General features: G+C 38.6%; 7 protein-coding genes across 7 annotated transcripts; 3 read left to right on the forward strand and 4 right to left on the reverse strand. All coding sequences in view use genetic code 12, as the record gives it.

The window, feature by feature from the left end:
• Positions 1-235: 235 nt before the first annotated feature.
• Positions 236-895, reverse strand: MCU1 (Mcu1p; the record flags this gene model as incomplete). The annotated part of the gene is made up of 1 exon (XM_049325643.1): positions 236-895. One exon carries the CDS (start codon positions 893-895, stop codon positions 236-238), a length of 660 nt encoding a protein of 219 aa, XP_049178720.1.
• A 239-nt stretch (positions 896-1,134) lies between these two features.
• KGF56_004227 (GUP1) lies at positions 1,135-3,359 on the forward strand (the record flags this gene model as incomplete). The annotated part of the gene is made up of 2 exons (XM_049325644.1): positions 1,135-2,576; positions 2,948-3,359. 2 exons carry the CDS (start codon positions 1,135-1,137, stop codon positions 3,357-3,359), a joined length of 1,854 nt encoding a protein of 617 aa, XP_049178721.1.
• A 544-nt stretch (positions 3,360-3,903) lies between these two features.
• On the reverse strand, positions 3,904-4,384 carry KGF56_004228 (E2 ubiquitin-conjugating protein; the record flags this gene model as incomplete). The annotated part of the gene is made up of 2 exons (XM_049325645.1): positions 3,904-4,306; positions 4,374-4,384. 2 exons carry the CDS (start codon positions 4,382-4,384, stop codon positions 3,904-3,906), a joined length of 414 nt encoding a protein of 137 aa, XP_049178722.1.
• A 423-nt stretch (positions 4,385-4,807) lies between these two features.
• Positions 4,808-6,868, forward strand: KGF56_004229 (coiled-coil domain-containing protein; the record flags this gene model as incomplete). The annotated part of the gene is made up of 1 exon (XM_049325646.1): positions 4,808-6,868. The coding sequence occupies one exon, from the start codon at positions 4,808-4,810 to the stop codon at positions 6,866-6,868; it is 2,061 nt and encodes a 686-aa protein (XP_049178723.1).
• A 74-nt stretch (positions 6,869-6,942) lies between these two features.
• KGF56_004230 (U4/U6-U5 snRNP complex subunit) lies at positions 6,943-9,570 on the reverse strand (the record flags this gene model as incomplete). Its single annotated transcript, XM_049325647.1, has 1 exon — positions 6,943-9,570. The coding sequence occupies one exon, from the start codon at positions 9,568-9,570 to the stop codon at positions 6,943-6,945; it is 2,628 nt and encodes an 875-aa protein (XP_049178724.1).
• A 416-nt stretch (positions 9,571-9,986) lies between these two features.
• Positions 9,987-11,549, forward strand: KGF56_004231 (ribosome biosynthesis protein; the record flags this gene model as incomplete). Its single annotated transcript, XM_049325648.1, has 1 exon — positions 9,987-11,549. The coding sequence occupies one exon, from the start codon at positions 9,987-9,989 to the stop codon at positions 11,547-11,549; it is 1,563 nt and encodes a 520-aa protein (XP_049178725.1).
• A 231-nt stretch (positions 11,550-11,780) lies between these two features.
• Positions 11,781-12,374, reverse strand: KGF56_004232 (uncharacterized protein; the record flags this gene model as incomplete). The annotated part of the gene is made up of 1 exon (XM_049325649.1): positions 11,781-12,374. One exon carries the CDS (start codon positions 12,372-12,374, stop codon positions 11,781-11,783), a length of 594 nt encoding a protein of 197 aa, XP_049178726.1.
• Positions 12,375-12,452: the final 78 nt, after the last annotated feature.

The raw sequence follows: 12,452 nt of genomic DNA on the forward strand, positions 1-12,452 counted from the left end.
TTTCATTAATAGAGGTTTTATGAGCGGAGTTTTAATTCGCACAGGTTTCATGAACGGAGTTTTTGTTAACAGAGGTTTTGGCGAATGGAGTTTTTGAATCAACAGAGGTTTCGCCAACGGAGTTTTCAATCAACAAAGAATTTTCGAGGGGTTTATTATTCGTCAATTTATACCCCCGCCCTATATCCTACATACCCAAAGGGACTGCTTTTTACAAGCTCCTTTTCGTTATTTACTAGCTTTTCGATAAGAGCTCTTCCTCCCTCTCTTGCTGGATTCTTTCCGCTTCTAATATATGTCTTTCACTAGGTCTATTCAAGGCAAACTGGCCTTCTTGAGTCTTTCTCATATCCTCAGGGATATATAGTGCGTCTTTAACACCCTTCACCATGGTGTGGCTCTGATGTGGGAAATGCAAGTCATCGTACTGCTCTTTGGTTAACCCAAATAATTTCTCCTTCAACCATAGTTGGCTTCTATAGAAACCTGTAAAGACATTTTCTCTCCCCTCGTTCCACCTATAAAAGAAAACAAAATATATTACTATTGACCCACCCAAAAATGTTCCAAACCAACGTGAGCCAATGTTGAGATTTCTATTGGTATCGACTCTACGCAAGACTTTATATTGCCCAGGATATAGATCCGAACGTGGCCTGGCTGTATAATTAAGTCGTTCCATTGTCTCATTCACCTTCTGGTACTGTGTTGGCTGCCTCGGTATAGAAGAAAACCCCTTGGGTTGCTGTCCTGGCAAATTATATTCTGATGGATACCCTTGAGCTGGACGTACATCCGCTGGATCATACGGATTATAAGGAGCTTTTGGTAATGTCCACCCTTTAGGATTCGGCCTTCTGGTGAAATCACTAGCAGATTCTTCCTCTTTAGTCATCTCTAAATACTCTCAATCACCACACCGTTGAGTACCTCGTCCTTCTTCAATCTCATCTTCATCTTGACACTTTTTTTTATTTTTCCAGTCGGCGGCTAATAGAGCAAAAAAAAAAATATATATATATACCAAATTGGTATAATCAGGAAAGTTCAATTGGCGGGGGGACCAATATATTTGAAGATATTGGTTGTTGTAAGCATCTTTTCATTGTCATTTTGGGATTTACCGTCTCAGATATGAATTTTCTCCACGATTTGGGCCGCTTTTTCTCTCTCGAAACCTTAGACTCGAGGCTCAAACCTTCTTGTAATAACTCAAAGAGACAGCAAATTATTAAAGAAGCTTCAAAACCTTCCAAATGGTCGACGTTAGAGTTTAAAATATACTATGGTGTGTTCATTGTAGCTGTGCCGTTGATGTTTAAAGCAGGAATGAGTGCTTCAAATGAAACCAATCCGAATTATCCGCGCTTTCAGCACCTTCTAAGTCAAGGCTGGTTATTTGGTAGAAAAGTTGATAATTCAGATCAGCAGTATCGATTTTTCAGAGACAATTTCCCTTTATTATGTTTGCTAATTGTTTTACATGTATCCTTGAGAAAGATCTTGACGCCAATTTTATCTATAAAAAAGAGAAGCTATTTTGACCTTGGTTTTGGTATAATCTTTTTGATTGGAGCTCATGGGGTCAATGTTCTCAAGATATGCATGCATTTGACTATTAGCTACTTAATTGGTAAGTATGTCAAAAACCGTAGAATGGCTATATGGATGACGTGGATTTATGGGGTGTCGACCTTATTCTTTAATGACTGGTACGGCACTTTCAAGTTTGGAATACCATTTTTAGACAAGGGTTTCAAAGGTATTATTGCAAGATGGGACGTTTTTTACAATTTCACATTGCTCCGCATGATATCGTTCAATCTTGATTATATTGAGAGCGAAAACAGGCTTTGTAATCCTGAGGATAAGAATGGGACACTTGTTAATCTCAACGATCGTGAACGGTTAGTGGCTCCATTACCTTTGGAAGATTATAATATATTCAATTACTTGGCATATATAACATACGCCCCGTTGTTTATCGCCGGTCCTATAGTTACATTCAATGACTACATATACCAGTCAAACTATCAACAATCAGCTACAGTCAAGGATTACAAGGCTATTTTCCTTTACTTTCTCCGATTTGTATTTTGTTTATTAGTCATGGAGTTTATCCTACATTTCATGTATGTTGTTGCAGTATCGAAAACAAAAGCATGGAGTGGTGACTCGCCTTTTGAGATCTCGATGATTGGTATGTTCAACTTGAATATCATATGGCTCAAATTACTCATACCGTGGCGACTATTCAGATTCTGGAGCTTGGTTGATGGCATTGATCCGCCGGAGAATATGATACGCTGCATGGATAACAACTTTTCAGCATTGGCATTTTGGAGAGCGTGGCACAGGTCTTTTAATCGATGGGTTATTAGATATATATACGTGCCCATGGGCGGAGGTGGAAACTACCGAATCTTGAATAGTTTATTTGTATTCAGTTTTGTTGCAATATGGCATGACATTGAATTGAGATTATTGATGTGGGGTTGGTTAGTAGTGGCTTTCTTGATTCCCGAGCTTGCTGCAACTGTTTATTTTAGAAAGTATAACCAAGAACCGTGGTTTAGGTACTTATGTGGGTTAGGAGCCGTGGTTAACATTTGGATGATGATGATTGCAAATCTTGTAGGGTTCTGTTTGGGCAAGGACGGCACTTTACAATTGATTAAAAAGATTTTTGAAACCTTGCTGGGACTTTCCTTTTTTGTAGTCTCGTCAATTTCCTTATTTGTGGCATCTCAGGTGATGTTTGAATTGAGAGAAGGCGAAAAGAGACTGGGTATCAACGTGAGATGTTGAGAAAAGGTGGAGTATCATCATCATCATCATCATCATCATCACTCTCTTCGTATTTAGTAATGGATGCACATTTGGTAGCATTTTTCATGATATCTCTAGGTCCGACAAGTTGATAATTTTTGGTGCCGATATTCAGTAGAGGATCAGAGGATATGGCGCCACCTGTACCTGTTTATGATCTTGAAGAGATCAAGCGTCAGTACAAGGAACCATTACAGAATCCGGAACTGTACAAATGTCACATTATGTCTCTCACTCAACATGAATGTACGTTTCGAGCCAGTAGTGGAGGGTATCGAAGTACGCCAGAAATAATATGTCTACCGTTTAAGAGGATATTTCAAAGGTGTTTAACGCCAACAGTGGAGAAACTTGGCAACGGCGAGAAAGTTTATGGCGAGAAGTGGATAAACATCGAGGTAACCAATGCCAAAACGAATAGTGATTTAATGGAGAAGGATTCAAAGTATTCTAAATACGTTGAGGAATTTTTAGCTGCCGAAAGGGAGCTTAAAGAGTTGATAGAGTCGGAGTCGGAGGGACAGATATGATCAGTGTTGGGGAAAAGATACAAGGGGATAGATAGAGGGGGGTAAATAGAGGGGGATAAATAGAATGGGGTTTTTTTTTATCTAGATAAGTAATCTATACTATATATGCATTTGAGTAATAAGAAACAAAACTCTAGAAACTATGCCAACGACACTATCGAGCAGAGCGAGATAGTGGAGCACACTGACTAGCGATTTAACGTATGGTATTGTTAATATTACTTGTTTCTACAAATGAGCTTGCAGAAACGAGCTTGTAGAAACGAGCTTGCAGAAATGAGCTTGCAGAAACGAGCTTGTAGAACGAGCTTGTAGAAACGAGCTTGTAGAAACGAGCTTGCAGAACGAGCTTGTAGAAACGAGCTTGCAGAACGAGCTTGTAGAAACGAGCTTGTAGAAACGAGCTTGCAGAACGAGCTTGTAGAAACGAGCTTGCAGAACGAGCTTGTAGAAACGAGCTTGTAGAAACGAGCTTGCAGAACGAGCTTGTAGAAACGGGCTTGTGGGTTGCTTTTGGGTTGCTTTCGTTTGCAAGTTTTTCCCGCTAATAAGTTGCTCCCTCAGGAGGTTGGATCAACTTCTTGTTACTTGGGGAAGCCATGCATTTCCTCAACTCCAACAACACAGTCTCCATAGTATATGATCTCTTCCAGTTTTTCAACGTGTCAAATTCATCGATAATAACGTTTCCCCGAGGATCGACACAGGGCAAGTTTATTCTGGAAACAAACCTCACTTTAGGTGGTAATTCTGGGTAATTTTTGTCGCATATTATACTTAGCGAATAAATCCTATTCTCATGATTCGAATGAGGGGGACCAAGAATAGTTCCATTCCAATTTGTCATTGTAATATCATCTTGATTGGTTAATCCATAAGATATCGATTCAGCGCCCAAACCTTTTTCACCCTTCTCCAACTCTTCAAGGAGCTTAAAATTCCTGGGACTAGAAATCAAACAAATTAGTACTTAAACATATACGAAATATAGATCAAAAGCACCTTGAAACATACATCTTGGACATTTCCAATGGATACTAATTGAATAACTTACTCCTTGAACTTAAAGGGATATAAAACCTCGGGTAAAATACAATTGGAGTCGAGAGCTTAGCCGGTGATCCCCCCCTCGTTGAGTGTCGGAAAAAATATATTTTAAACTATGCGACACCGTCGCGACAATTCATTGTCGGAAAAAAGATTTGACACCGTCGCGACAATTCATTGTCGGAAAAAAGATTTGGAAAAATTTGCAAAGCTTTGCGACACCTTTGCGACAATTGATTGTCGGAAAAAAGATTTTTCTTAAACTTTGCGACACAATTTCTCGACACTGAAAAATTTCCAAAAATCAAACGCCGAAAGCGCCAAAGGGCTTCTCCGGCTTAGGAAGGAGATTGGATTGGTGGATGGCTTTAGTTACCAAGGGGTTTGTTTGGCTGCGGTAAATGTCTGGTAGTATGTCGTCGCCCTTTGTGGATAGTCCCTCACGACGGACGGGTATTTCACAAGAGTATGAACTTGAGAATGCGAAAATTGATACGCAATTAGAGATTTCCAAGTTACAATTCCAATTATCATCGATGAAGGCTGAAAAGAAGCTCTGGCAGCAAGAACGGGATTCTATAACTTGCAAATATGAGGAAACTATCAAGGCGAAAAACAGCGAGATAAAGAAATTGAAGTTGAACTCGGACTTTCTTTTCAAAGAGAATCAGCAACTTGAGTCCAAAGTTCAAAACTCAACCGAAATCTCCAATAGTAAAGTTGATCAACTTGGTGAAAAATGCCGGAATTTGGAATTGAAGAATAAGGAATTGGAGTCCAAGTATCAGAATTTGGTGGATAAGAACGACAGGTTGATACGCAAACACAAGCAAGTGTCTATCGACTGGAACGCCCAAATTCTGCTTAATGACGAATTATCGAAAGCTTTGCAAACTAAACAAAAGACGATTGAAACTCTTCAACAATCGAATCAAGACTTTGTCGACAAACTAGAACAATACACAAAGTTTTTCCAACAAGATGACTCTCTAAACAAAATCAATCAAAGTTTAATGAGCCAAAACGAGCATCTACAACATACAAATAATCAGTTGCAATTAAAAATAGATCAGTTACTACAAAACAAGACTTCATCTCAACTACTACAGCAAAAAAACATTAGCTTAACCAATAAGCTTTCCGAGTTTCAAGAAATGCGTGTTAAATGCTGTAAATTGGAAATAGAAAAAGCCGAGCTTGAAGCAAAATATAACGAGCATTTCAATACTTTGGCTGCAGCAATTGTTGATAACGACGCAAACCAAGCCTCTACTCAGGATGAAGACATTACCAAATCAATAAAAGTACAAAAGTTCATAAGCACTTTTAAGGATCTCCAGGTTCGAAACTCAACTTTGCAAGAAAAATACGATTCTAAAGTCATTGAAGTAAACGATTTGAAGCAAGAGCTTGAAGACGTAATCGTGGAGATTGAAAAGGAGTATTTACCAACAATTTCCAGCTTGCAGGAAAAACTAAAAGTTTTGTCAAATAAGGTGGTGGGTTTAGAAAGAGCAAGGATGTTGGCGGGAAAGGAAATAGAAAATTTGAGATCACTGTTGAAGGGAATGGAAGATCTTTACAAATCAGAAGAACCTGACCAAGGAAACAAGCAAATGGCTCAGTACGTTACAAATCTCGAGAATATTGTAGACGAATACAAGCGCAAAATCGACGAATTAGAATCAAGAAATCATTCACAGTTGGAACCACTGACAGTGGCTACTACTAATAGTAATAGTAATAGTAATAAAAGACTTCATCCTGAAGGACACTCCTTCCGAAAGACAGCATTAGATTTGGAAAAGGAAAATTTTCAACTTACTTCTAACTTGAAAAAAATTGAGTTGGAGAACAAGCACTTGAAAGAATTGGTGTCATCGAAACAAAACATTGATGCAAAACGGGAGCAAATGAAGATTTTGGAACTAAAAAATAATTTACTTGCAAAGGACCAATTCGTTAAACAAGAAACACTTGATGCTCTACGCAAAGAAAATGAAAGTTTGATCAGTGAGTATATTTCGAAAAAGTCAAACAACGAGCTCATTCCAAAGGCCCTCTTTGAAAGGCAAGAAGATGATAAATCCAACCTTCAACGAAAAATTGACGAATTGGCAAAGAGATTACAAAGATTGAGAGAAATGTACGCGTCAAAGTCTAGGGATATTCTTGTAGTTATCTCAAAGTACTTTGGTTATTCGCTTGAATTCCTACCAAGCACCTTAAATCCAAACGAGCTATCATCCAGGTTAAAGTTGGTTTCCAAATATATGCCTAAGGAAAAAAATTCTTATCTTATTATAGACATTGATAATAAGTCTTTGAAAGCATATGGAGATTACGAGTTTAAGGTTCTATGTGAAGAGGCTGCTAACCAATGGGTTTCAAAAGGTCAGTTCCCATGTCTACTAAGTTCATTAAATTTAAAATTATACAGCATAAACACTCAAAATAAATAGAAAAGGAAAATGGAAAATGGAAAAAGGGGAAAAAGGGAAAAAGATATGCCACTGATTAAAGAAAATAACAACCTTCAGAATTTTAGTAAAAGCAACGAAACCATTTCAAGAATTTCAAGTTGTGACTTGTTGTAGTTTTTAGGATTCTTTTTCACTATGTTGTAAACCCTTCCCTCTCTTTTATCACACTCATTCTCCAAGCGGTATTTTTCTAAAAACGCATTTCTTTCTTCTTCTCCTGAAAACTGCTTTAGATAATTGTACATCCATCCCCATGCATCACCGTTATTCGGATTAGCTGTCAAACTCCTTTCAAACCATGACTTTGCTTTAAGGAACTTGCCATCTTGCCAAAAGAAAACACCAATGTACATCAAGATATCAGATGAATTTTGGGTCTTTTGCAAAGCATTTAGAAATTCAGGTTTTCTGTATGACATCTTTGGAATCAACGATAAATATTGGTACCAAACATAGGCATTTTCTGGAAACTGCTTCAAATTCCTATTAGCTAGGTTTTTGGCTGTAGTTATATTGTTCTGGCGTTTTTCTAATTCTACTTTGGCAATATTCAATTCTGGTGAGTTGGAAATTTTCAACATTGCAGAGTCCAAAATAGATCTAGCTTTCATAACAATACCTCGTTTTTCAACTATAACAGAATACATGATCCACAATGTAGCCGAACTAGGACATGCTTTAACAGCCTCAGCAGCAGCTTTTTCAGCAACATTTGTATCGTTTCCTGTTTCCAATAATTGAATGTTTTGTGCTCTCAACTTCCAGTTGGTCGGAAAATAAGTCAATGCTTCATTGGACACTCTGATAATCATATCCAAGGAGCAATCCAAACAACGCAAGATGTGTATGTATTTGTACCAAAATTTGGTGTTTCTGGATTTTTCAGTTTCGATAATTTTAGAAACATACTGTTTTGCTTTTTCAAGTTGACCAGAGTTGAAAAGTAAGTTTATAACAGCTACTTTAATAATGTCCTGATCAAGTTTCTCATCAGCTTTCGAAAGCACAATACGAGCTTGCTCAGCGTCCTTGGAAAGTTTCCAAACATCTTGAGCAAACATCAAGTAAAGACTCACAGTGTCAACATTTAAACTGATTGCTTTTTCATAGTAAGTCCATAATGATTTCAAATTCATCGTTTTTTTTACCGTGTTTAGTAGCCTTTCCCATACTTGCAAATCTGTCGGACAAACGCCAATCAAATAATCTAGTATATAATGACCAATTTCTAGATCCCCGTTTTTGATTTGCTCGTCCGCTTCTTTCATCAACGCATTGGAGTCAACGACTATGCGCGCATGTAGAAAACTACTCACCAATGCTCGGCTAGTCTTGTTAAAGCCTTCTTTCAAGCATTCACTCGCAGCCCGATACCATACTTGTGGTCCGGCATCTTTGTTTTCTTGCACCGCCTTATCGGTCAACTTCATGAGCTTCGTTTCTGACATGTTTGTGTTTTCACGCTCTTCCAACTTGCATGCCGCTGTCCATACTTTCAATTCTCCATGCAACACTTTTCGAGCCTTGTTCAAATACAGTTTGGCTTCGGTATAAGTAGATATATTAACTAAGGCTAGCCAAAACTCCCATTCATGAGGACACAATTCAACAGCTTTACTCAAAAGTTTTTCAACAGTTTTCTGGTTGTTCTCTAAATTTACCAATTTTTTCCAAAGATCAACGCTTTTTGGTATATCCTCTAGTCCCTTCATTACAATTCTCCTTTTCTGTTTATTTTCAGTTTCCAACTCCGCCCATTTTAGCCAGAGCTTTTCAGATTTGGGGCAAAAATTTAAAGCTTCTTTTAGCATATTTTTGACGTAAACTGTATCGTTCATATTAAGACGTACATTTTCAAGCCACACATCTTCATCTCCCGGAATCGTTTTGCATCCCTGTTGAATAATATCTCTTGCCTTATCATAGTTTCTAGCCTCTTCTTCCAATCTTGCCGATTGGATCCATGAACTTGATTTATAAGGCTCGCTTTTCCTTAAAGATGCAAGTATCAATCTTCCTTTCTTCAAATCTGCAAATTTTGCATCTCTATCAACTGCTGAAACATCCAAGAATTCGTCTTCTGTCATTGGTGTAGTGGACGATTGTGTGATAGCAGAATGCCTTGGCAAAAGTTTGTCTAATTCTGCACTCAACTCAGTTGCTTTCTTTGAAATGCTGTTTCCTCCCAAGTTACTTGCACTTGCTAAGATAGAATCAGGTGCCGCATAGAATCTCTGCAGTTGTTGATCCAATATTCGCTGTCGCTTATTCTTTCGAGTCATATCACCTGCTTCTGGTAGCAGTAACCAATCCTCATCAGTCAAAGTTTTCAATTCCTCTTTCAAATCATTGAATCGTGGTTTTTCCGATACGCTTGCAATCACGGCGGATGCTACCACCATAGCCGGTCGTTTTCTCTTGGACTGTAGTTTCCTCTCTATTTCCTCATAAGCCTTATCCTCCTCCTCAACATCCAAGTCCAAGTCTCGTTTACGCGACAAAAGCAACCCTCCTTCGTCAATATCGTCTACCAGCCCCAAATCGTTATCCTCCTCTTCCTCATCAAAATCTTCCCTATCTCGCTTGAAGTCGGCTCCGGTACTAAAACCAACTGCTCCTCTTCCAACACCGGCAACATAGCCGGGTGGCGGTTCCTGATCCAAAAATGCCAACCTATCCATAACCAGTAAAGGGGAAAACGCAGAATACCAAAAACTTTTATTCCCAAAAACTACTCAATTCAAAGGAATAGACTTTTACTCCTGAAAACCACTCAATTCATCGTCTCTTGATCTTGGACTCAATAACGCCCTCGTAAGTAAGATCCTGGCCTGGTCCACAAGTTGGCTTTTCCAATTGGTATTTTTGATAAAACTCCAATTCCTTTTACTCTGCTCGATAGAGTGAAAAATTTTTTTTTTTTTCATCTCATCTCATCTCATCTCATCTCATCTCATCTCATCTCATCTTATAGGACTTGGGTTCTTTTTTTGAAAAGCTTTAGCTCCCTTTTGCGAGTTTTCCTTTAACCCTTTTGCTTGTTACGAGACGGAGGTTTGTTTCCTTTTTGAAAAGGCGTTGGCTGTTTGGTATCAAGATGTCGAAGAGAGGTGCTGAAGGAGATCTAAACGATCAAAATGGACCCAATACATCAGTAAAAGTTTCTGAGGATTCAATTCCTCACAATAACCGAGTAGAGGAAAGTGGTAATGGTAATGGTGACGGCGATGATATGGATGTCGGTGGATTTGAAGATCCATATGGAGATGATTTTGAGAGTGACGAAGATATAATTGAACTAGACGATGATAACGAAGAGCAAGAGGAGGCAGATGAAGAACAAGTTACGAAAAAGATTGAAGAAATTGAAGCAAAAGAAAAGAAGAATGTTGAAGCAGAGTCCTCGATATATTTGCCACATAGATGCAGGCCACTCGGTCCCGATGAAGTTTTGGAGGCAGATCCTTCAGTTTATGAGATGTTGCATAATATTAATCTACCTTGGCCGTGTTTGACTTTGGACATTTTACCAGACAGTTTAGGAAACGAAAGAAGAAATTACCCTGCAACTGTTTACTTAACAACTGCAACTCAGGCATCAAAGAGCAAAGACAATGAACTAATAACTATGAAGGCTTCCAGTTTAGCAAAGACATTGGTTAAAGACGATAATGATGAAAATGATGATGAAAATGACGGTGACGATGATGACGATGATATGGATGCTGATCCCATCTTGGATACAGAGACTATCCCCTTGAAGCATACAACTAATAGAATCAGGGTGAGTCCACATGCCCAACAAACCGGTGAATTCCTTACGGCGACAATGTCCGAAAACGGAGAAGTTTACATATTTGATTTATCGGCTCAATATAAGGCCTTTGATACACCGGGATTCGTAGTTCCCAAGCCTTCTAAAAGACCAATACATACTATACGAGCCCATGGAAACGTTGAAGGGTATGGTCTAGATTGGTCGCCTTTAATCAACACTGGGGCGTTATTAACTGGAGATATGTCAGGAAGGATATATTTAACTAATAGAACAACAGCAAACTGGGTGACTGATAAAACACCATTTTTCACTTCGCAATCTTCAATTGAAGATATACAATGGTCAACGGGAGAGAACACCGTATTTGCAACCGCTGGTTGTGATGGATATGTAAGGATATGGGATACTAGATCTAAAAAACACAAGCCAGCTATTTCTGTCAAGGCATCTGAATCAGATGTTAACGTCATTTCATGGTGTTCCAAGATAAATCATCTATTGGCCTCGGGTCACGATGATGGTACATGGAGTGTTTGGGACTTGAGAAATTTCACACAGGCCAATGTATCTCCCGTGGCAAATTACAATTTCCACAAGGCGCCAGTGACCTCTATATCATTTAACCCCTTGGATGAATCGATTATCGCAGTTAGTTCGGAAGATAACACTGTGACATTATGGGATTTAGCAGTTGAAGCTGACGATGAAGAGATTTCACAACAAAGAAAAGAGTTGGAGGAGTTACATGACATTCCACCACAATTATTGTTTGTACATTGGCAGAAGGATGTCAAAGAGGTTAGATGGCACCAGCAAATTCCTGGATGCTTGGTTTCTACTGGAGGTGATGGTTTGAATATTTGGAAAACCATTTCTGTTTGAATAGCAAGGAAGCCCAATTGCCACCGACACTATCGAGCGAAGCAATCAAGCTCAACTGCCACCGACACTATCGAGTGGAGCAATCAAGCTCAACTGCCACCGACACTATCGAGTGGAGCAATCAAACTCAACTGCCATCGACACTATCGAGCGAAGCAAGCAAACCCGTGTGTGTAAGTTTGCAATCAATTCCATTTGATTGCATCCTTTTATATTCTTATCTTTTGAACTTCAGTACCTACTATCCTCTTTCAACTTATCATGCCGTTTTTTCAACTCTTGATTAGCAGTTGCCAATTTTTGGCTTACATGTAGCCAAAATTTGTTCATGTTGATTGTACTTGCTACGTATTTCTCGTAAATCATCATATTTTTGAGCACCAAGATCCTATATATTAGATGGACCTTTCTTATTTGCTCTTCTCTCAGCTTGAGCTCTGTTCTAATATCTTCGATACTTGAGTTAGAAATGATGACATTTATCTTATCAATCAATGAATCATACCCCATATTTTCCAATTCAACCATACTCGAGTAATTTTCCAAGATATCGCCATAATATAACATGATTTCCTCTTCTTTAACATCCTGGGAGAGCTGGTCACCAGTTTTCAGCTCCAATTGCGAGCATTTGTTGGCAATCTTCAACTCCTTCAAAATAGTTTCCAATTTAGCATAATCCCGATGACTTTGATAAATGCCATTTAGTCGGTGTCTCAAATGGTCAATTTGACCCGTCAACGTGGTAGATTTTTCATCTTGATTGGATAACAACTCATTTAGTCGATCTAACCTATTTGTCAAATGCTCTATCGTTTCTTGCATCAAATATGGTAAACCCCAAGTTCATCTTGAAGGGTTTCTTAAAAGTGAAAAATTGAAAAAAAAATGTTTCTTGCTTCC

Source organism: Candida oxycetoniae (assembly GCF_023343755.2).
Source record: "Candida oxycetoniae strain CBS 10844 chromosome Unknown scaffold16, whole genome shotgun sequence".
In the NCBI taxonomy this organism is placed as follows: Eukaryota; Fungi; Ascomycota; class Pichiomycetes; order Serinales; family Debaryomycetaceae; genus Lodderomyces; species Lodderomyces oxycetoniae.